Below are 23,305 nucleotides of genomic sequence, written 5' to 3'. Positions count from 1 at the left end.
CCCAGACAAGACGTGTGGTTAGTGCTTGCCCTTGCTCGGGAAATAGGTACCCTAGTGAAAATGGGCTTTCATAAAGTTGTTCAACAATCTTGGGCAGATTGCCAAGATTTGGATTACCTCCGACTAGCTTCTACTTAGGCTGTCAAACCTGAGACTGTTGTGTTGTTGGTAAGTTGCTAAATTTTGTTTATAGCTAGCAAGCTAGCTACATGTCATTATTTGACAGGCTGTGCCACTATAATGCTAGGCTTTGATACTGTGATGTAACTAGCTAAATACATAGCCTCTCCCTAACCTGTAATGTGAAAGGAAGATTTGCATAGCTAACGTTGCACCTGAAGGTTTCATCCCTGCTAGCTAACGTTACTTGCAAACCTGACTGCATGTTTGATGCATGTTGCCAGATTGCTTTCAATAATGTTTCAACTTAAACTGGCTAGCTACTGTAAGATCCCTGCTAAATAATCAACCATATTAGCTAGCAAGCATTTGAGGGCTTCAGCTAATCCCCAAAAAGATGCCAATAAGCAACAACAATATTTCATATTTTCTAGGGCAAAAATAATGATGACAGATAAGGAAGCAGTGGCCAGACACCAGTCACGTTTCAGAGTAATGGAGGACATAACCACCATTGATAATGTAATCAGTGCTGTGTCTTGTATGTTGTAAGGAGGTTCCCCCCATCCATGGTGGCACAATGGACAACTCCTGGGCCAGGGTGAGTAATGCCAACCAGTCAGTGACATGCTGGCATTGAATTAGCTGGGAATCCTAATCTCTGATTGGCTATGCTCAACCGTGTATTTACTGTTGTTTTCCATGACTGTATGGTGAGTCTTTCTCTCTCTCTCTCCCTCCCTCTCTGTCTCTCTCCCTCCCTCTCTGTCTCTGTGATAGGAGCTGGGTCGGATCCGTATGTCAGGCTCCTTCATGACCGGTATCTGTGACGAGAGGGGCCTGGAGCTGATCTACTGACACTGGCAAACACCTCAGAAGGGACAAAAGGTGATTACTAATAAGATAGTACATCACAAGTGTTTAGTAATATCAGAATCACCTTTATTCGCCAAATACATTTGCATGTACAGGAATATGACTCTGAAATAGACAATAAACTGAATATACGGACAAGAAAACACCACCATTTGTCACTCATCAACTCTACTTCGTTTTTCTACAGATGGAGGACAAGTGATAAGCTTTGGTCATGGAGTCCTCTGACTGAAAGACATGTTTATACTGATGTCTGAATTGGGAAATACCTTGTACTCCACATTAAAATTATACAAGACACATCTATTACTTTTTGTCTTTTGTTATTATTGATTTGAATGGTACTATCGATGGGGGGGAGATATGGGACACCATACAGGAAGGTATGATGACTGACATGTTTGGCAAGGTAGGTCCAGGGCCACCAGACAAAATGTTGATAGGTACAGTATCTGTATCGGTTGTGAATGACAAAAGATGAAAGGCAAGTATAATATTTGCACATTGTTATATTAGCAGAACACTGCTTCAACAGGATTGTGTAGGAGGTTTGTTATACAGTATATACATGGAACTGTTACACTTTAATGTTATCATAACACTTTGTTTAGAATATCTACATTAGTTCAGCATTTCTCTCATATTACTCTGTAGGCTACTCAGTATTAGAAGAGTGCTATCCTCCTGCATCTCATATTTGCCTGTAGTTGGTCCCGTGTGGCTAAGTTGGTAGAGCATGGTGTTTGCAACGCCAGCGTTGTGGGTTCGATTCCCACGGGGGACCAGTACGGGAAGAAAAAAAATACACTGCTCAACAAAAATAAAGGGAACACTTAAACAACGCAATGTAACTCCAAGTCAATCACACTTCTGTGAAATCAAACTGTCCACTTAGGAAGCAACACTGATTGACAATACATTTCACATGCTGTTGTGCAAATGGAATAGACAACAGGTGGAAATTATAGGCAATTAGCAAGACACCCCCAATAAAGGAGTGGTTCTGCAGGTGGTGACCACAGACCACTTCTCAGTTCCTATGCTTCCTGGCTGATGTTTTGGTCACTTTTGAATGCTGGCGGTGCTTTCACTCTAGTGGTAGCATGAGACGGAGTCTACAACCCACACAAGTGGCTCAGGTAGTGCAGCTCATCCAGGATGGCACATCAATGCGAGCTGTGGCAAGAAGGTTTGCTGTGTCTGTCAGCGTAGTGTCCAGAGCATGGAGGCGCTACCAGGAGACAGGCCAGTACATCAGGAGACGTGGAGGAGGCCGTAGGAGGGCAACAACCCAGCAGCAGGACCGCTACCTCCGCCTTTGTGCAAGGAGGAGCAGGAGGAGCACTGCCAGAGCCCTGCAAAATGACCTCCAGCAGGCCACAAATGTGCATGTGTCTGCTCAAACGGTCAGAAACAGACTCCATGAGGGTGGTATGAGGGCCCGACGCCTACAGGTGGGGGTTGTGCTTACAGCCCAACACCGTGCAGGACGTTTGGCATTTGCCAGAGAACACCAAGATTGGCAAATTCGCCACTGGCGCTCTGTGCTCTTCACAGATGAAAGCAGGTTCACACTGAGCACATGTGACAGACGTGACAGAGTCTGGAGACGCCATGGAGAACGTTCTGCTGCCTGCAACATCCTCCAGCATGACCGGTTTGGCGGTGGGTCAGTCATGGCGTGGGGTGGCATTTCCATGTGCTCGCCAGAGGGAGCCTGACTGCCATTAGGTTCCGAGATGAGATCCTCAGACCCCTTGTGAGACCATATGCTGGTGCGGTTGGCCCTGGGTTCCTCCTAATGCAAGACAATGCTAGACCTCATGTGGCTGGAGTCTGTCAGCAGTTCCTGCAAGAGGAAGGCATTGATGCTATGGACTGGCCGCCCGTTCCCCAGATCTGAATCCAATCGAGCACATCTGGGACATCATGTCTCGCTCCATCCACCAACGCCACGTTGCACCACAGACTGTCCAGGAGTTGGCGGATGCTTTAGTCCAGGTCTGGGAGGAGATCCCTCAGGAGACCATCCGCCACCTCATCAGGAGCATGCCCAGGCATTGTAGGGAGGTCATACAGGCACGTGGAGGCCACACACACTACTGAGCCTCATTTTGACTTGTTTTAAGGACATTACATCAAAGTTGGATCAGCCTGTAGTGTGGTTTTCCACTTTAATTTTGAGTGTGACTCCAAATCCAGACCTCCATGGGTTGATAAATTGGATTTCCATTGATTATTTTTGTGTGATTTTGTTGTCAGCACATTCAACTATGCAAAGAAAAAAGTATTTAATAAGATGATTTCTTTCATTCAGATCTAGGATGTGTTGTTTAAGTGTTCCCTTTATTTTTTTGAGCAGTATATATATATATGTATATGTGTATGTATGAAATGTATACATTCACTACTGTAAGTTGCTCTGGATAAGAGCGTCTGCTAAATGACTAAAATTTTAAAAAATTTAGTTATTGAACTCTGCCTGCTGGACCCATGAGGCAAACTCTGTCATATCTGACACTCCACCCCTTCTGCCACCTGACTGCACATGTCCATAACCTGTAATGCATTACAAATACGAAAGGGACCTCACTGGAGACTTGAAGACAGATCCTCATCCATAGAACTGTGCATATCCGTGTGTAAGACAGCCAAATCCTTCGATTTCGGCAAATAGACCATAAAAATAGAAATGCCATTCTAGTTCTGGTTAGACAGCTGAAGTTGTACTCTACACATAATTGATTTTGATTTGTTAGGTAACGTATAGGCATACTGTCTTTATATGCACATCAATATATTTACAGCAGAAAATGTTGTCTTTCTAACACAGACACATCCATCGATATTTAAAAAAAATAATAATAATAATAATTATGTATGTACACTCAAGCTGGCCGATGTTTGTGCAATGTTCATATGTAGCCTACACCTGTAGGGATATTAGTTCTGGTATTTGTCTCCCGGGAAAGATCGAACGGCGGATTTAAGGAGAGATGACACAAAACTAGCCAATTACAGAATATTGTGTTGTAGGACAGCTGAGCTGACTCAAGACCGGGATGTGATGTAACGTTGAAACTAAGTTGCAAGCTACTTTCGTAGCAAGGTGATGTAGAACGAGTGTCTTATGAAACAAATTCCAAACACTGGCTCTTGCTATCTTGTAATAACTGATTTGACAGAGAAATCAGCTAGATAGGATAGCCAGCTGCAGCTATCACCAAACTATGCTAGCTAGCTGCTGTCTGCTTGGCTAAACACAAGGTCAACGTAGGCTTTAGCCTACACGTAGAACTGAATTAGCTGACCATCTTGAAATGGCGAGGCAGTCAGACCAGGAGAAGTCCTCAACTTCAAAACTTTGTTCTCTCCACAGCAAAGCTATCTTAGCTTACATCACTGTACTCGCTACTTGAATGGCAAAGACATAACCAATGAACACCCACATCAAACCACACCCAAGACAACTCTTATTTGCCTTCAGTCATGGTCGCTAGCATTTCTTAATGAGCATTGATGAAAAAAGGGAAGTGCAGTCTTCAGTTGTGTGTTTACCGTGTTTTCATTCTCTCTCAGATCGTTGCCCTGAACAAAACCAATGAGAGAATGTGGCCTTACCATGTAAACCAAGAGGATGAAGACCCAGACATAAAAAAGATTAAGAAGGTATGTGCGTGCATGCCCGTGTGTGTGTGTGTGTGTGTGTAATTTGCGTATGTGGGGGTGTTTGTGTGTATGTATTCCACGCATTGTTAGATTCCAGGACTGTTTATACAAGCAATCAGACATCCCATCCACCATAACCCTCCTCATTACCACTGACTTCTTCAAGACCTTTGGCAAAGTCGACCAACCGGCCATTGAACGTCTTATCCAACTGGGTGTCAAACTTCAAATCAAATGTTATTAGTCACATGCGCCGAATACAACCTTACAGTGAAATGCTTACTTACGAGCCCCTAACCGACAGTGCAGTTTCCAAAAATGCAGATAAGAATAAGAGATAAAGTAACAAGTAATTAAAGAGGAGCAGTAAAAAATAACAATATATACAGGGGGGTGCCAGTACAGAGTCAATGTTGAGGGTGGTATGTTCATGTAGGTAGAGTTAATTCATTAAAGTGACTATGCATAGATGACAACAGAGAGTGGCAGTGGTGTGGAGGGGTCAATGCGAATAGTCTGGGTAGCCATATGACTAGATGTTCAGGAGTCTTGTGGCTTGGGGGTAGAAGCTGTTTAGAAGCCTCTTGGACCTAGACTTGGCGCTCCAGTACCACTTGCCGTGTGGTAGCAGAGAGAACAGTCTATGACTAGGGTGGCTGGAGTCTTTGACAATTTTTAGGGCCTTCCTCTGACACTGCCTGGTATAGAGGTCCTGGATGGCAGGAAGTTTCACCCCAGTGATGTACTGGCCCGTTCGCACTACCCTCTGTAGTGCCTTGCGGTCAGAGGCTGAGCAGTTGCCATACCAGGCAGTGATGCAACCTGTAAGGATGCTCTCGATGGTGCAGCCATAGAACCTTTTGAGGATCTGAGGACCCATGCCAAATCTTTTCAGTCTCCTGAGGGGGAATAGGTTTTGTCGCGCATGCTTCACAACAGGCCTCTTTTGTGTGCTTGGACCATGTTAGTTTGTTGGTGATGTGGACACCAAGGAACTTGAAGCTCTCAACCTGCTCCACTGTAGCCCCATCGATGAGAATCGGGGCGTGCTCAGACCTCTTTCTCCTGTAGTCCACAATCATCTCCTTTGTCTTGATCACGTTGAGGGAGAGGTTGTTGTCCTTGCACCACACGGCCAGGTCTCTGACCGCCTCCCTGTAGGCTGTCTTGTTGTTGTCGGTGATCAGGCCTACCACTGTTGTGTCATCGGCAAATTTAATGATGGTGTTGGAGTCGTGCCTGTCCATACAGTCATGAGTGAACAGGGAGTACAGGAGGGGGCTGAGCTCGCACCCCTGAGGGGATCCCGTGTTGAGGATCAGTGTGGCAGATGTGTTGTTACCTACCCTTACCATCTGGGGGTGGCCCGTCAGGAAGTCCATGATCCAATTGCAGAGGGAGGTGTTTAGTCCCCGGGTCCTTAGCTTAATGATGAGCTTTGAGGGCATGGTGGTGTTGAACGCTGAGCTGTAGTCTATGAATAGCATTCTCACATAGGTGTTCCTTTTGTCCATGTGGGAAAGGGCAGTGTGGAGTGCAATAGAGACTGCATCATCTGTGGATCTGTTGGGGCAGTATGCAAATTGGAGTTGGTCTAGGGTTTCTGGGAGGATGGTGTTGTGAGCCATGACCAGCCTTTCAAAGCACTTCATGGCTACAGACGTGAGTGCTATGGGTCGGTAGTCATTTAGGCAGGTTACCTTAGTGTTCTTGGGCACAGGCACTATGGTGGTCTGCTTAAAACATGTTGGTATTTCAGACTCGGACAGGGAGAGGTTGAAAATGTCAGTGAAGACACTTGCTAGTTGGTCAGCACATGCTCGCAGTACACGTCCTGGTAATCCGTCTGGCCCTGCAGCCTTGTGAATGTTGACCTTTCTAAAGGTCTTACTCACATTGGCTGTGGAGAGCGTGATCACACAGTCTTCTGGTACAGCTGGTGCTCTCATGCATGTTTCAGTGTTATTTGCCTCGAAGTGAGCACAGTAGTTTAGCTCGTCCGGTAGGCTCGTGCCACTGGGCAGCTCTCGGCTTTGCTTCCCTTTGTAGTCTGTAATGGTTTGCAGGCCCTGCCACATCCATCGAATGTCAGAGCCGGTGTAGTAGTATTCAATCTTAATCCTGTATTGACACTTTGCTTGTTTGATGGTTCGTCTGAGGGCATAGTGGGATTTCTTATAAGCTTCCAGGTTAAAGTCCATCTTGCTTGAAAGCGGCAGTTCTAGCCTTTAGCTCAGTGCGGATGCTGCCTGTAATCCATGGTTTCTGGTTGGGGTATGTATCACTGTGGGGACGACGTCATTGATGCACTTATTGATGAAGCCAATGACAGATGTGGTGTACTCCTCAATGCCATTGGAGGAATCCCAGAACATATTCCAGTCTGTGCTAGCAAAACAGTCCTGTAGCTTAGCATCTGCTTCATCTGACCACTTTTTTATTGATCTAGTCAATGGTGCTTCCTGCTTTAATTTTTGCTTGTAAGCAGGAATCAGGAGGATATAATTATGGTCAGATTTGCAAAATGTGGTGCGAGGGAGAGTTTTGTATGCATCTCTGTGTGTGGAGTATAGGTGGTCCAGAGTTCTTTTCCCTCTGGTTGCATATTTAACATGTTGATAGAAGTTAGGTAAAACTGATTTAAGTTTCCCTGAATTAACCTCTATGGGCTAGGTGGGACGCTAGCGTGCCACCTGTGGTGCACTCCATCAACAGCAGGTGCATTTCAAGAGCGGCAAATTTGAATCCAAATAAATGTCAAAATTCAAATTTTTCAAACATACAACTATTTTACACCCTTTGAAAGATAAACATCTCCTTAATCTAACCACGTTTTATCATTTTTTAAAAGGTTTTACGCCGAAAGCATAAATTTAGAGTATGTTAGGACAGTACATTTACAAGAGTTGTGTGTAATGTTTTGTCAAGTCAAAGACAGGGTCACCAAAACCATAAAACCAGCTAAAATGATGCACTAACCTTTTACAATCTCCATCAGATGACACTCCTAGGACATTATGTTAGACAATGCATGCATTTTTAGTTCTATCAAGTTCATATTTATATCCAAAAACAGCGTTTTACTATGGCATTGATGTTGAGGAAATCGTTTCCCTCCAATAACCGGCAGTCAAGTCAGCGTCACAAATTAAATAATTAAAATTAGAAAACATTGGTAAAATATTATATTGTCATTTAAAGAATTATAGATTTACATCTCTTGAACGCAATCAACTTGCCAGATTTAAAAATAACCTTACTGGGAAATCACACTTTGCAATAATCTGAGCACTGCGCCCAGAAAAATACGCGTTGCGATACAGACTAGACGTCATGTTGGGGAGATCTAAAATCGAAAATACTATGTAAATAATCCATTACCTTTGATTCTCTTCATCAGATGTCACTTCCAGGTATCACAGGTCCATAACGAATGTAGTTTTGTTCAAAAAAGCTCATCATTTATGTCCAAAAATCTCTGTCTTGTTAGCACATGATCTAAGCCAGCCGGACTTCTCGTCATGAACGAGGGGAAAAAATATATTTACGTTCGTTCAAACATGTCAAACGTTGTATAGCATAAATCATTAGGGCCTTTTTTAACCAGAACATGAATAATATTCAAGGTGGACGAATGCATACTCTTTTATAACGTATTGGAACGAGGGTACCCAACATGAACTCGCGCGCCAGGTGTCTAATGGGACATCATCGTTCCATGGCTCTTGTTCGGTCAGATCTCCCTCCAGAAGACTCAAAACACTTTGTAAAGGCTGGTGACATCTAGTGGAAGCAATAGGAAGTGCCAAAATATTCCTCAGCCCCTGTGTTTTTCAGTGGGATAGGTTTAAAGTCAATACAACACATCAGGTATCCACTTCCTGTCAGAAAATGTCTCAGGGTTTTGCCTGCCAAATGAGTTCTGTTATACTCACAGACACCATTCAAACAGTTTTAGAAACTTTAGAGTGTTTTCTATCCATATATAATAAGTATATGCATATTCTAGTTACTGGGTAGGATTAGTAACCAGATTAAATCGGGTACATTTTTTTTATCCAGACGTGCAAATGCTGCCCCCTAGCCCTAACAGGTTAAAGTCCCCGCCTACTAGGAGCTGCGCTTCTGGGTGAGCGTTTTCTTGTTTGCTTATGGCGGAATACAGCTCATTCAATGCTATCTTAGTGCCTGCCTCTGACTGTGGTGGTATGTAAACAGCTACAAAGAATATATTTGAAAACTCTCTCGGTAGGTAATGTGGTCTGCAGCTTATCATGAGGAACTCAACCTCAGGCGAGCAGTAGCTCGAGACTTCCTTAGAGATCTTGCACCAGCTGTTGTTTACAAAAATACATAGACCGCCGCCCCTTGTCTTACTAGACGCCGCTGTTCTATCCTGCCGGTAGATCGTATAACCAGCCAGCTGTATGTTTATATTGTTGTCGTTCAGCCACGACTCTATGAAGCATAATGTTACAGTTTTTAATGTCCCGTTGGTAGTTTAATCTTCCCAAGAATTAGTCTATTTTATTGTCCGAAGATTGTATGTTTGCGAGCAGAATTGAGGGAGTGGGGGTTTGTTCGATCGCCTCCTACTCCTCAGAAGGCAGCCCGCTCTCCGGCCTCTCTTTCTCCGCCTCCTCTTTGCGCAGATCACGGGGGTCGGGGCCTGTTCCCGAGGGAGCCACATATCCTCCGCCTCGGGCTCATCAGAGTTGTGAAAGAAGACAAAGATTCTGATCGTCCGTGGTGAGTAATCGCAGTCCTGATGTCTAGAAGTTATTTTTGGTCATAAGAGTCGGTAGCGGCAACATTATGTACAAAATTAGTAAAAAAATAAGTTAAAAACAAAAAAACACAATCGGTTGTCGGCACGTAAAACGTCTGCCTTCTGCTCTGGCCCCATTTGTACCATTGTGTTTTTTAGACTTAATTAGACTTGCTCTAATCTCGGAAACCCAGAACTAAAATCTTGCATAATTGCATCAGATGCTCCAATCAGTTCTGGGGGAGATGTGTTAGAAAATATACTAGAATGAGGAGTGGAAGCAGGGCGGTAGCTCCACCCCCTGTTTTTGCAAGTTACGGCAAGTCTCTGGGCCAATATCCCCTCCCCTTCCAAAATGTAAAGATGCGAAATCGTGATTTGTCCAAATGATCAGTGATGAAAATCTGCGCACTGTAACAAAGTTCCTCTTCAGTTGTCAAATCCCACAGTCTGTTGATAGACCTTACGATATCAGTTATGTTGTGTGCGTCTGTCCACGAGAGATTAGACCTGCTCTCCCAGCATGGCTTTGCGGTTTTGTGACCGGCCACAAACAACAGGTACGCTACCTAGACTGCCTTTCAGACTAGCAGGAGCTGACAGAAGGCGTGGCTCAAGGAACTCTTCTCATCTTCTTAGCAGACATCACAGGCTGGGATGTTGGCAGTAGCTGGAAATATGTTGATGATCTCAATCTCATCCAAACATGTACAACATGAAACATCAGCACACCACAGCAGGCCCTGAACAACTTTGACACATGGGTTTTGGGCAAGCAGAATGTCACTGAACCACCTGTCCCATGCCCTCTCCAGATCGCTCCTCCTTGGAGCGGCATATTCAGAAGAGAGCATGCCAAAAGAGAGCATGCCGCATTCATCCTATGAGGATACACAAGTTACACTGAGGCACTACACACCCTCCTTACCCCAGATTCATGAAAAAAGGACACAGCTCCGCACTGACTTGGCTATCTATCAGCTTCCTCAACTCTCCGTTCAGAGACTGGCTACCCCTTGAGCGAAACAGATTGACAGGCAGGAACACCCGCAGCCAAAACCAACTGACTATACCAAAGTCTAGAACTGAACAGTACAAGAGGTCACTCATTACATACTTCTGCTCATTAATTAATGAGTCGCTTTAAGACCACAGGGCTTTTTTTGTCCTCTTATCCATTCATATATTGTATGCTCATGGATTTCAGTTTGTATTGCCTAATATATGAGTGTAATTAAACTTTAACTGAAATATATTCTAACCTCAAAGGCGCATACTCCGTTTTGTACCAGCGTAACTGTGGTTATATGTAGAAACCAGACAACAAATTTTAAACTTGATAAATGAACATATCCCCAAACAACTGGGAGAGTGGGAGCGGTCAGTTTTGTACAACAGCGAACCAATCAGTTGGTAAACATCACAACGACACGAATCCAACAGACCATGGGCTCTTTGAAAGGAAAAGACAAAGAGCAATTTGGAGACTCAAACGCGAGTAATGAACAGTTAAATGCTATCCAGGAAAACATAGCTAAAACACTCAATGTACACCGAAACAAACAAAGTCTGTTGTTAAAAAATTTTATTTGCTTGAAAAAATAGTGGAGGCTATCATGTTAGATACGTGCAAACATAGAGTGCCCATGAATGAACAAAAACATGTAATTTGCCATTTGGAAACAAGGTTGCAAACTTTAGAAGAGGAATTGGACCAGCAAGAAAACTGAATGAGACATAACAACATGAGAATATTATCCTCACCAGGGGATGAGGAAAAATGAGACCTTTCCAGCTACGTGGTCAAACTGATATCAGAGGAACTTGAATTGGGTATATCACCAGAGGATCCGGAACAATGCCATAGGATCGGCGTGAAACAGAAGAATGCTAAATACCCATTCATGGTAATCTTCAAACTATGAAACTATCAGACTAAAGTCAACATTCTGAAGTCAAAAGGGGGAAAGGAGATCAAAATCCAAGGCCAGTCCATTAACCTGTTGGGGCTCGGGGGCAGTATTGAGACATTTTGAAAAAAATATGTGCCCATTTTTAACTGCCTCCTACACCAACTCAGAAGCTAGGATATGCATATTATTAACACATTCGGATAGAAAACACTCTGAATTTTCTAAAACAGTTTGAATGGTGTCTGTAAGTATAACAAAACTCATATTGCAGGCAAAAACCTGTGAAAAATAGATTTAAAAAAAATGTGAATTTTGTGACTGTACTATTTAGTGTCATTGTTTTATAGATACCATAGTGAGAAAGGATTCATTTCGCAACACCTACGGCTTCCACTAGATGTCAACGATCTTTATAAAGTTGTTTGAAGCGTCTATGATAAACAGAGAGCAAATTAGAATCCAAGGAAGTTGACATGTCATCACTTCATTTTTTTGCGCCTGCGCATAAATCTGAGAAACGTGAGTTTGTCATCATTTTTTATCTAGACATAGGATAGGTTGTGTGAAAATATTACTGATGTTTAACGTTAAAAATGGACCAAAAGATTAATGCTAAACAACATTTGACATGTTTGAACGAACATAAATAGATTATTTACTAGGTTTTTTTAGCTTTTCGGCGTGATTTTACCAGCGCCCCAACCACGTTTTGTGGGAGCATAATGAACGCTAAGTACTTGGTGTTATTTGGACATAAATTATGAACTTTGTCAAAAGAAACCACATTTGTTCCGGACCTGGAATGCCTTCCGGACCTGGGATCCTGCCTTCTGATGGAGTTAAATTAGTCCAGGACCTGTCTGCTAAGCTGTGAAAAAGACACCAGGAATACCTGCCAATCATACAGTCCCTGGAGGAAAAGGGGATCAAAACTTATCTCCGATTCATGGCAGTGCTGTGGGTATGGAAAGGGACAGCAAAGGATGGAATTCACAAGCTGCGATGAAGCCCTGATCAAACTGCAGGAAACATTTAAGGTCGAAGACCTAAAACATTGCGCATAGTGCGGGCCTCGGCGGCAGAGGGGAGTCCCCTGCACACAGTGTGCTCAGCCCGCACTGTAGGCTGCATACAGTGATGCCTAAGACCAGTTTATCGTAAATTGTGACAATATTATTTCCCCCTCTCCCAATACAATATACAGTGCATTCGCAAAGTATTCAGACCCCTTGACCTTTTTCTACATTTTGTTATGTTACAGGCTTATTCTAAAATGGATTTAAAAATGTCTCTCATCAATCTACACACAATACCCAATATGACAAAGAAAAAACAGGTTTTTAGAAATGCTTGCAAATGTATTACAAATAAAAAACTGAAATATTAGTTAAATATTACATTTACATAAGTATCCAGACCCTTTACTCAGTACTTTGTTGAAGCACCTTTGGCAGCTATTACAGCCTTGAGTCTTCTTGGGTGTGACGCTACAAGCTTGGCACACCTGTATTTGGGGATCTTCTCCCATTATTCTCTGCAGATCCTCTCAAGCTGTAAGGTTGGATGGTGAGCGTCGTTGCACAGCTGTTTTCAGGTCTCTCCAGAGATGTTCGGGCTCTGGCTGGGCCACTCGCAGACATTCAGAGACTTGTCCCTGAAGCCTCTCCTTCGTTGTCTTGGCTGTGTGCTTAGGGTCGTTGTCCTGTTGGAAGGTGAATCTTTGCCCCAGTCTGAGGTCCTGAGCACTCTGTTTTCATCAGGGACCTCTCTGTACTTTGCTTCGTTCATCTTTCCCGCGATCCTGACTAGTCTCCCAGTCCCTGCTGATGAAAAACATCCACACAGCATGATGCTGCCACCACCATACTTCAATGTAGGGATGGTGCCAGGTTTCCGCCAGATGTGATGCTTGGCATTCAGGCCAAAGAGTTCCATCTTGGTTTCATCAGACCAGAGAAGCTTGTTTCTCATGTCTGAGAGTCCTTTAGGTGCCTTTTGGCAAACTCCAAGCCGGTTGTCATGTGCCTTTCACTGAGGAGTGGTTTCCATCTGGCCACTCTACCATAAAAGCCTGATTGGTAAAGTGCTACAGAGATGGTTGTTCTTCTGGAAGGTTCTCCCATCTCCACAGAGGAACTCTGGCGCTCTGTCAGAGTGACCATTGGTCTCTTGGTCACCTCCCTGACGGCCAGCTCTAGGAAGATTCTTGGTGGTTCCAAACTTCTTCCATTTAAGAATGATGGAGGCCACTGTGTTCTTGGGGACCTTCAATGGTGCAGACATTTTTTGTTTCCCTTCCTGTCTTGGAGCTCTACGGCCAATTCCTTCGACCTCATGGCTTGGTTTTTGCTCTGACATGCACTGTCAACTGTGGGACCTTATATACAGCCGTGGCCAAAAGTTTTGAGAATGACACAAATATGAATTTTCACAAAGTTTGCTGCTTCAGTGTCTTTAGATATTTTTGTCAGATGTTACTATGGAATACTGAAGTATAATTACAAGCGTTTCATAAGTGTCAAAGGCTTTTATTGACAATTACATGAAGTTGATGCAAAGAGTCAATATTTGCAGTGTTTACCCTTCTTTTTCAAGACCTCTGCAATCCGCCCTGGCATGCTGTCAATTCACTTCTGGGCCACATCCTGACTGATGGCAGCCCATTCTTGCATAATCAATGCTTGGAGTTTGTCAGAATTTGTGGGTTTTTGTTTGTCCACCCGCCTCTTGAGGATTGACCACAAGTTCTCAATGGGATTAAGGTCTGGGGAGTTTCCTGGCCATGCAGTAGCGGTTCTAGACCATTTCAACTGGGGGGGGGGGGGGGCAAGCTGGGGCCAGTTGTACTGTTAGAGGGGCCAGTTACATTAGACGTTATTGTTGTCATATCGTTTTCTTCACTGCATTGCAGGCATTAGCAGGCAAAATACCATGTTCCGCGTTGCCACTGTCTAATAACGGATGTAAAAAAAGAACGATAGCAAAAATTTGTTATGTCAAAATTATTTCATACTCCACATTTAGGGGGGCCACAAGGGGGTCCAAAATTGTTGTCACAGTGGCACTGCACCCCCACCCCTCCCCCAGAAACGCTAGTGTGGCCATGGACCCAAAATATCAATGTTTTGTTCCCCGAGCCACTTAGTTATCACTTTTGCCTTATGGCAAGGTGCTCCATCATGCTGGAAAAGGCATTGTTCGTCACCAAACTGTTCCTGGATGGTTGGGAGAAGTTGCTCTTGGAGGATGTGTTGGTACCATTCTTTATTCATGGCTGTGTTCTTAGGCAAAATTGTGAGTGAGCCCACTCCCTTGGCTGAGAAGCAACCCCACACATGAATGGTCTCAGGATGCTTTACTGTTGGCATGACACAGGACCGATAGTAGCGCCCACCTTGTCTTCTCTGGACAAGCTTTTTTCCGGATGCCCCAAACAATCGGAAAGGGGATTCATCAGAGAAAATGACTTTACCCCAGTCCTCAGCAGTCCAATACCTGTACCTTTTGCAGAATATCAGTCTGTCACTGATGTTTTTCCTGGAGAGAAGTGGCTTCTTTGCTGCCCTTCTTGACACCAGGCCATCCTCCAAAAGTCTTCGCCTCACTGTGCGTGCAGATGCACTCACACCTGCCTGCTGACATTCCTGAGCATGCTCTATACTGGTGGTGCCCCGATCCCGCAGCTGAATCAACTTTAGGAGACGGTCCTGGTGCTTGCTGGACTTTCTTGGGCGCCCTGAAGCCTTCTTCACAACAATTGAACCGCTCTCCTTGAAGATCTTGATGATCCAATAAATGGTTGATTTAGGTGCAATCTTGCTGGCAGCAATATCCTTGCCTGTGAAGCCCTTTTTGTGCAAAGCAATGATGACGGCACGTGTTTCCTTGCAGGTAACCATGTTTGACAGAGGAAGAACAATGAGCCCAAGCACCACCCTCCTTTTGAAGCTTCCAGTCTGTTATTCAAACTCAATCAGCATGACCGAGTGATCTCCAGCCTTGTCCTCGTCAACACTCACACCTGTGTTAACGAGAGAATCACTGACATGTCAGCTGGTCCTTTTGTGGCAGGGCTGAAATGCAGTGGAAATGTTTTTGGGGATTCAGTTCATTTGCATGGCAAAGAGGGACTTTGCAATTAATTGCAATTCCTCTGATCACTCTTCATAACATTCTGGAGTATATGCAAATTGCCATCATACAAACTGGGGCAGCAGACTTTGTGAAAATTTATATTTGTGTCATTCTCAAAACTTTTGGCCACGACTGTAGACAGATGTGTGCCTTTCCAAATCATTACCAATCAATTGAATTTACCACAGGTGGACTCCAATCAAGTTGTAGAAACATCTCAAGGATGATCAATGGAAACAGGATTCACCTGAGCTCAATTTCGAGTCTCATAGCAAAGGGTCTGAATACTTATGTAAATATGTTTTTTATATACACTGCTCAAAAAAATAAAGGGAACACTTAAACAACACAATGTAACTCCAAGTCAATCACACTTCTGTGAAATCAAACTGTCCACTTAGGAAGCAACACTGATTGACAATACATTTCACATGCTGTTGTGCAAATGGAATAGACAACAGGTGGAAATTATAGGCAATTAGCAAGACACCCCCAATAAAGGAGTGGTTCTGCAGGTGGGGACCAAAGACCACTTCTCAGTTCCTATGCTTCCTGGCTGATGTTTTGGTCACTTTTGAATGCTGGCGGTGCTTTCACTCTAGTGGTAGCATGAGACGGAGTCTACAACCCACACAAGTGGCTCAGGTAGTGCAAATCATCCAGGATGGCACATCAATGCGAGCTGTGGCAAGAAGGTTTGCTGTGTCTGTCAGCGTAGTGTCCAGAGCATGGAGGCGCTACCAGGAGACAGGCCAGTACATCAGGAGACGTGGAGGAGGCCGTAGGAGGGCAACAACCCAGCAGCAGGACCGCTACCTCCGCCTTTGTGCAAGGAGGAGCAGGAGAAGCACTGCCAGAGCCCTGCAAAATGACCTCCAGCAGGCCACAAATGTGCATGTGTCTGCTCAAACGGTCAGAAACAGACTCCATGAGGGTGGTATGAGGGCCCGACGTTCACAGGTGGGGGTTGTGCTTACAGCCCAACACCGTGCTGGACGTTTGGCATTTGCCAGAGAACACCAAGATTGGCAAATTCGCCACTGGCGCCCTGTGCTCTTCACAGATGAAAGCAGGTTCACACTGAGCACATGACAGACGTGACAGAGTCTGGAGATGCCGTGGAGAACGTTCTGCTGCCTGCAACATCCTCCAGCATGACCGGTTTGGCGGTGGGTCAGTCATGGTGTGGGGTGGCATTTCTTTGTAGGGCCGCACATCGGGGTGGCATTTCCTTGTGCTCGCCAGAGGTAGCCTGACTGCCATTAGGTACTGAGATGAGATCCTCAGACCCCTTGTGAGACCATATGCTGGTGCGGTTGGCCCTGGGTTCCTCCTAATGCAAGACAATGATAGACCTCATGTAGCTGGAGTGTGTCAGCAGTTCCTGCAAGAGGAAGGCATTGATGCTATGGACTGGCCCGCCTGTTCCCCAGACCTGAATCCAATTGAGCACATCTGGGACATCATGTCTCACTCCATCCACCAACGCCACGTTGCACCACAGACTGTCCAGGAGTTGGTGGATGCTTTAGTCCAGGTCTGGGAGGAGATCCCTCAGGAGACCATCCGCCACCTCATCAGGAGCATGCCCAGGCGTTGTAGGGAGGTCATACAGGCACACTACTGAGCCTCATTTTGACTTGTTTCAAGGACATTACATCAAAGTTGAATCAGCCTGTAGTGTGGTTTTCCACTTTAATTTTGAGTGTGACTCCAAATCCAGACCTCCATGGGTTGATAAATTGGATTTCCGTTGATTATTTTTGTGTGATTTTGTTGTCAGCACATTCAACTATGTAAAGAAAAAAGTAGTTAATAAGATTATTTCTTTCATTCAGATCTAGGATGTGTTGTTTAAGTGTTCCCTTTATTTTTTTGAGCAGTATATATATATACATGTAAACCTGTTTTCACTTTGTCATTATGAGGTATTGTGTGTAGATTGATGCAGATTTATTTTCATTTAATACATTTTAGAATAAGGCTGTAACGTAACGAAATAGTCAAGGGGTCTGAATACTTTCTGAATGTACTGTATATTCTGCTATCCCTAAGTAACTGTTCTTCTCTATGAAGTAACGATAGAAGTAGCTGATGCCAGCGGGCTACATTGATACTTATAACACAATTTGTATTTTTTAGGGATCCCCATCAGCAGCTACTTTTTCTGGGGTCCAAACACATTATTAAGGCACTTACATCATACATAAAACAAAATATAAAACAGTACATCATATAACATTATTACACAACTACATATTTTTTTATTCATAACAGGGGGCTAGAGAGGGGGGTATGGAATAGACGTGTTTTGTTAGAGTGCCACTCAAGTTTGAAATAAATTCATAGTTCCTTACCAAGAAGAAGAGTGATGGAGTACTACATCAGATGACCTGGCCTCCACAATCCCCCGACCTCAACCAAATTGAGGTGGTTTGGGATGAGTCAGACCGCAGAGTGAAGGAAAAGCAGCCAACAACTGCTCAGCATATGTGGGAACTCCTTCAAGACTTTTGGAAAAGCATTCCAGGTGAAGCTGGTTGAGAGAATGCCAAGAGTGTACAAAGCTGTCATCAAGGCAAAGGGTGGCTATTGGAATAATCTCAAATATATTTTGATTTGTTTATAACACTTTTTTGGTTACTACATGATTCCATATGTGTTATTTCATAGTTTTGATGTCTTCACTATTATTCTACAATGTAGAAAATAGTATAAATAAAGAAAAATCTTGAATGAGTAGGTGTTCTAAAACTTTTGACCAGTAGTGTACGTGTGTGTAGAGTGTGTGTGCTAGCACTCTCTAATTCAAAGGGGGAAATATAGCATGTATATCAATAGTTGTTGTGTGTGTGTGTGTGTGTGTGTGTGTGTGTGTGTGTGTGTGTGTGTGTGTGTGTGTGTGTGTGTGTGTGTGTGTGTGTGTGTGTGTGTGTGTGTGTGTGTGTGTGTGTGTTTATATTAATGGGTGTGTGACGGAGGGTGAATATGTGTAGAAGGAGGGCGGTAGAGAATGGGTGTGTGGATGCATAGGGTATATGTGAATGAATGACAATGGAAGAGTATGTCGATGTGTGGATGGGTTTAAGGGTCAATAGAGGTGCGTGGGTAAAATCATTGGGGATGCCAAGCCAGAAAAAAAAGCCGTATTACAACATATGTGTTGTGAAAATTTGGGGTGGCAGGTAGCTTGGTGGTCAGAGCGTTGGACTACTAACAGGAAGGTTGCAAGATCGAATCCCCGAGCTGACTAGGTAAAAATCTGTCGTTCTGCCCCTGAATAAGGCAGTTAACCCACTGTTCCTAGGCCATCATTGAAAATAAGATTTTTTCTTAACTGACTTGTCTAGTTAAATAAAGGTAAAAATAAATAAACAATTATAATAAGAATTGCGTTGTTTGCTCTATAATATTTTAGTTCATGTGCCTTGCGACTGTGATATATGCCAAAGGCCTAGACAATAAGAAGACAGTGGCTGAATAAATTCAACCACACCTTTGTTTCATCACAAAACTGGAGAGCAACCTCTGTCCGGTGAAGTTCACAAAGCATATTGCATGTAACAAACATGACCTACAGCATGTTTCCGACATTTTTGAACTACTAAACAACTATTGATTTAGAACCACGGAGAGTTACTGCAAGTCTCAAAGAAAACAGGATCCAGACCACATATGTGGTGACATCACCTGGTTTAAACGTCTCTAGAGACAATATCTCTCTCATCATTACTCAATGCCTAGGTTTACCTCCAATGTACTCACATCCTACCGTACCTCTGTCTGTACATTATGCCTTGAATCTATTCTCTCATGCCCAGAAACCTGCTCCTTTTACTCTCTGCTCTGAACGCACCATACGACCAGTCCTGTTAGCCTTTAGCCGTACCCTCATCCTACTCCTTCTCTGTTCCTCTGGTGATGTAGAGGTTAATCCAGGCCCTGCAGTGCCTAGCTCCACTCCTACTCCCCAGGTGCTCTCATTTGTTGACTTCTGTAACCGTAAAAGCCTTGGTTTCATGCATGTTAACATTAGAAGCCTCCTCCCTAAGTTTGTTTTATTCACTGCTTTAGCACACTCTGCCAACCCGGATGTCCAAGCCGTGTCTGATTCCTGGCTTAGGAAGTCCACCAAAAACCCTGACATTTTCATCCCTAACTATAACATTTTCAGACAAGATAGAACTTCCAAAGGGGGTGGTGTTGCAATCTACTGCAGAGATAGCCTACAGATTTCTGTCTTACTATCCAGGTCTGTACCCAAACAATTTGAATTCCATCGTATTCCATCTTTCCAGAAACAAGTCTCTTACTGTTGCCGCTTGCTATAGACCACCCTCTGCCCTGGACACCATATGGGAATTGATTGCCCCCCATCTATCTTCAGAGCTCGTGCTGCTAGGTGACCTAAACTGTGACATGCTTAACACCCCGGCCATCCTACAATCTAAGCTTGATGCCCTCAATCTCACACAAATTATCAATGAACCCACCAGGTACAACCCCAAATCCATAAACACGGGCACCCTCATAGATATCATCCTAACCAACTTGCCCTCCAAATACACCTCTGCTGTTTTCAACCAAGATCTCAGCGATCACTGCCTCATTGCCTGCATCCATAATGGGTCTGCGGCAAACAACCACCCCTCATCACTGCAGGCCTTTCTAATCAACCTGGCCCGGGTATCTTGGAATGATATTGACCTCATTCCATCAGTAGAGGATGCCTGGTTATTCTTTAACATTGCCTTCCTCACCATCTTAAATAAGCATGCCCCATTCAAAAAATGTAGAACCAGGAACAGATATAGTCCTTGGTTCTCTCCAGACCTGACTGCCCTTGACCAGCACAAAAACATCCTGTGGCGTTCTGAATTAGCATCGAACAGCCCCTGAGATTAGCAACTTTTCAGGGAAGTTAGGAATAAATATACACAGGCAGTTAGGAAAGCTAAGGCTAGCTTTTTCAAGCAAACATTTGCATCCTGTAACACAAACTCAAAAAAGTTCTGGGACACTGTAAAGTCCATGGAGAATAACAGCACCTCCTCCTAACTGCCCACTGCACTGAGGCTAGGAAACACTGTTACCACCAATAAATCCACAATAATTGAGAATTTCAATCAGCATTTTTCTACGGCTGGCCATGCTTTCCACCTGGCTACCCCTACCCCGGTCAACAGCCCTGCGCTCCCCACAGCAACTTTCCCAAACCTCCCCCACTTCTCCTTCACCCAAATCCAGATAGCTGATGTTCTGAAAGAGCTGCAAAATCTGGACCCCTACAAATCATCTGGGCTAGACAATCTGGACCCTCTCTTCCTAAAATTCTCTGCCGAAATTGTTGCAACCCCTATTACTAGCCTGTTCAACCTCTTTCATATTGTCTGAGACTCCCATAGATTGAAAAGCTGTCGCGGTCATCCCCCTCTTCAAAGGGGGAGACACTCTAGACCTAAACTGCTACAGCCCTATATCTATTCTACCCTGCCTTTCTAAGGTCTTTCAAAGCCAAGTTAACAAACAGATTACCAACCATTTCAAATCTCACCGCACCTTCTCTGCTATGCAATCTGGTTTCAGAGCTGGTCATGGGTGCACCTCAGCCATGCTCAAGGTCCTAAATGATATCATAACCGCCATCGATAAGAGACATCACTGTGCAGCCGTATTCATCGACCTGACTAAGGCTTTCGACTCTGTCAATCACAACATTCTTATTGGCAGACTCAACAGCCTTTCTCAAATGATTGCCTCGCCTGGTTCACCAACTACTTCTCTGATAGAGTTCAGTATGTCAAATCGGAGGGCCTTTTGTCCGGACTTCTGGCAATCTCTATGGGGATGCCACAGGGTTCAATTCTCGGGCCGACTCTCTTCTCTGCATACATCAACTATGTCACTCTCGCTGCTGGTGATTCTTTGATCCACATCTATGCAGACGACACCATTCTGTATAACTCTGGCCCTTTGGACACTGTGTTAACTAGCCTCCAGATGAGCTTCAGTGCCATACAACTCTCCTTCCGTGGCCTCCAACTGCTCTTAAATGCTAGTAAAACTAAATGCATGCTCTTCAACCAATCGCTGCCCGCACCTGCCCGCCCGTCCAGCATCACTACTCTGACTTAGAATATGTGGACAACTACAAATACCTAGGTGTCTGGTTAGACTATAAACTATCCTTCCAGACTCACATTAAACATGTCCAATCAAAAATTAGATCTAGAATCGGCTTCCTATTTCGCAACAAAGCATCCTTCACTCATGCTGCCAAACATACCCTCGTAAAACTGACCATCCTACCGATCCTCGACTTTGGCGATGTCATTTACAAAATAGCCTCCAACACTCTACTCAGCAAATTGGATGCAGTCTATCACAGTGCCATCCGTTTTGTCACCAAAGCCCCATATACTACCCACCACTGTGACCTGTATGCTCTCGTTGGCTGGCCCTCGCTTCATACTCGCCGCAAAACCCACTGGCTCCAGGTCATCTACAAGTCTCTGCTAGGTAAAGCCCCACCTTATCTCAGCTCACTGGTCACCATTGCAGCACCCACCCGTAGCACGCGCTCCAGCAGGTATATCTCACTGGTCACCCCCAAAGCCAATTCTTCCTTTGGCCGCCTCTCCTTCCAGTTCTCTGCTGCCAATGACTGGAACGAACTGCAAAAATCTCTGAAGCTGGAGACTTTTACCTCCCTCACTAGCTTTAAGCACCAGCTGTCAGAGCTGCACCTGGAGATCACTGCACCTGTTCATAGCTCATCTGTAAATAGCCCATCCAATCTACCTCATCCCCATACTGTATTTATTTATTTATTTATCTTGCTCCTTTGCACCCCAGTATCTCTACTTGCACATTCATCTTCTGCACATCCTACCATTCCAGTGTTTAATTGCTATATTGTAATTCCTTCGCCACCATGGCCTATTTATTGCCTTACCTCTCTTATCCTACCTCATTTGCACATGCTGTATATAGATTTTCCTACTGTATTATTGATTGTATGTTTGTTTATTCCATGTGTTGTTGTATGTGTCGAACTGCTTTGCTTTATCTTGGCCAGGTTGCAGTTGCAAATGAGAACTTGTTCTCAACTAGCCTACCTGGTTAAATAAAGGTGAAATAAAAATAAAATAAATAAATGTAGACATTTGTTATGGTAAAGGTCTTTATTTTTTAGATTATGTATTTCGGGTCTTGAAGATGTGCTCTGTTCTTTGTCCATGTTCTGTCACTAAGTGTATTTTATGTTGGTGTAATTAAGCATGATATAGGACAGAGAAAAGCAGCTCTCCAACATAATTTGGGTGCTTTTAAGGAGTACATTAGGGGAATGATAATCTCATACTCGGAAAAAGTTCAATCTGCGTTAGAAATTAAAATATAAATGGATTACTACGTTAGAAAGGCCCGTAAAGAAGAAAATAAAATTTCTGAATTTAAGCAGGAATATGATCTTTTGAAGAGAGCCAACAACTACATGTTCAACTCAAATAAAGCATTCTATTTTACCAAATAAACCTAGTAAACACCTTGCAGCCCTTACAAAACAAATAAAAACGCTATTCAAAATAATTTTCAAATCTCTTAAAGTTTCTATATTTATTTTCCGTAATACCCCACCGAAGACATTCTTTCTTTTAAAAATAATACTCGGTCATAACAGGCTTTATATGGGTAAATACAACTCATATAATAAAAAGGAAAGTTTTACATCTCCCTAAATCGGTGGTTTTAACCTTCCAGACCTGGAATTGTAAAAACTCACCACCAAAGGCTTTTACTTGCGACATATTGTTAAATGCACTAA

At 43.8% G+C, this 23,305-nt stretch overlaps 1 protein-coding gene across 1 annotated transcript in view; it reads left to right on the top strand.

Annotated features, from left to right (window-relative positions):
* Nucleotides 1-4,885, top strand: part of LOC145850490 (ras-specific guanine nucleotide-releasing factor 2) — a 63,852-nt gene extending 58,967 nt beyond the window's left edge. Inside the window, exon 4 of the mRNA XM_082968386.1 lies at nucleotides 4,576-4,885. Within this exon, the coding sequence (XP_082824512.1) occupies nucleotides 4,576-4,707 (132 nt within the window). The 3' untranslated portion in view covers nucleotides 4,708-4,885. The remainder of the gene's footprint in view (nucleotides 1-4,575) is intronic.
* The last annotated feature ends 18,420 nt before the right edge of the window (nucleotides 4,886-23,305 follow it).

This window comes from Salmo salar, chromosome 24, assembly GCF_965601325.2.
Source record: "Salmo salar chromosome 24, fSalSal1, whole genome shotgun sequence".
In the NCBI taxonomy this organism is placed as follows: Eukaryota; Metazoa; Chordata; class Actinopteri; order Salmoniformes; family Salmonidae; genus Salmo; species Salmo salar.
Note: the sequence above shows the minus strand (reverse complement) of the source record. Positions and strands in the feature narration are given on the sequence as shown.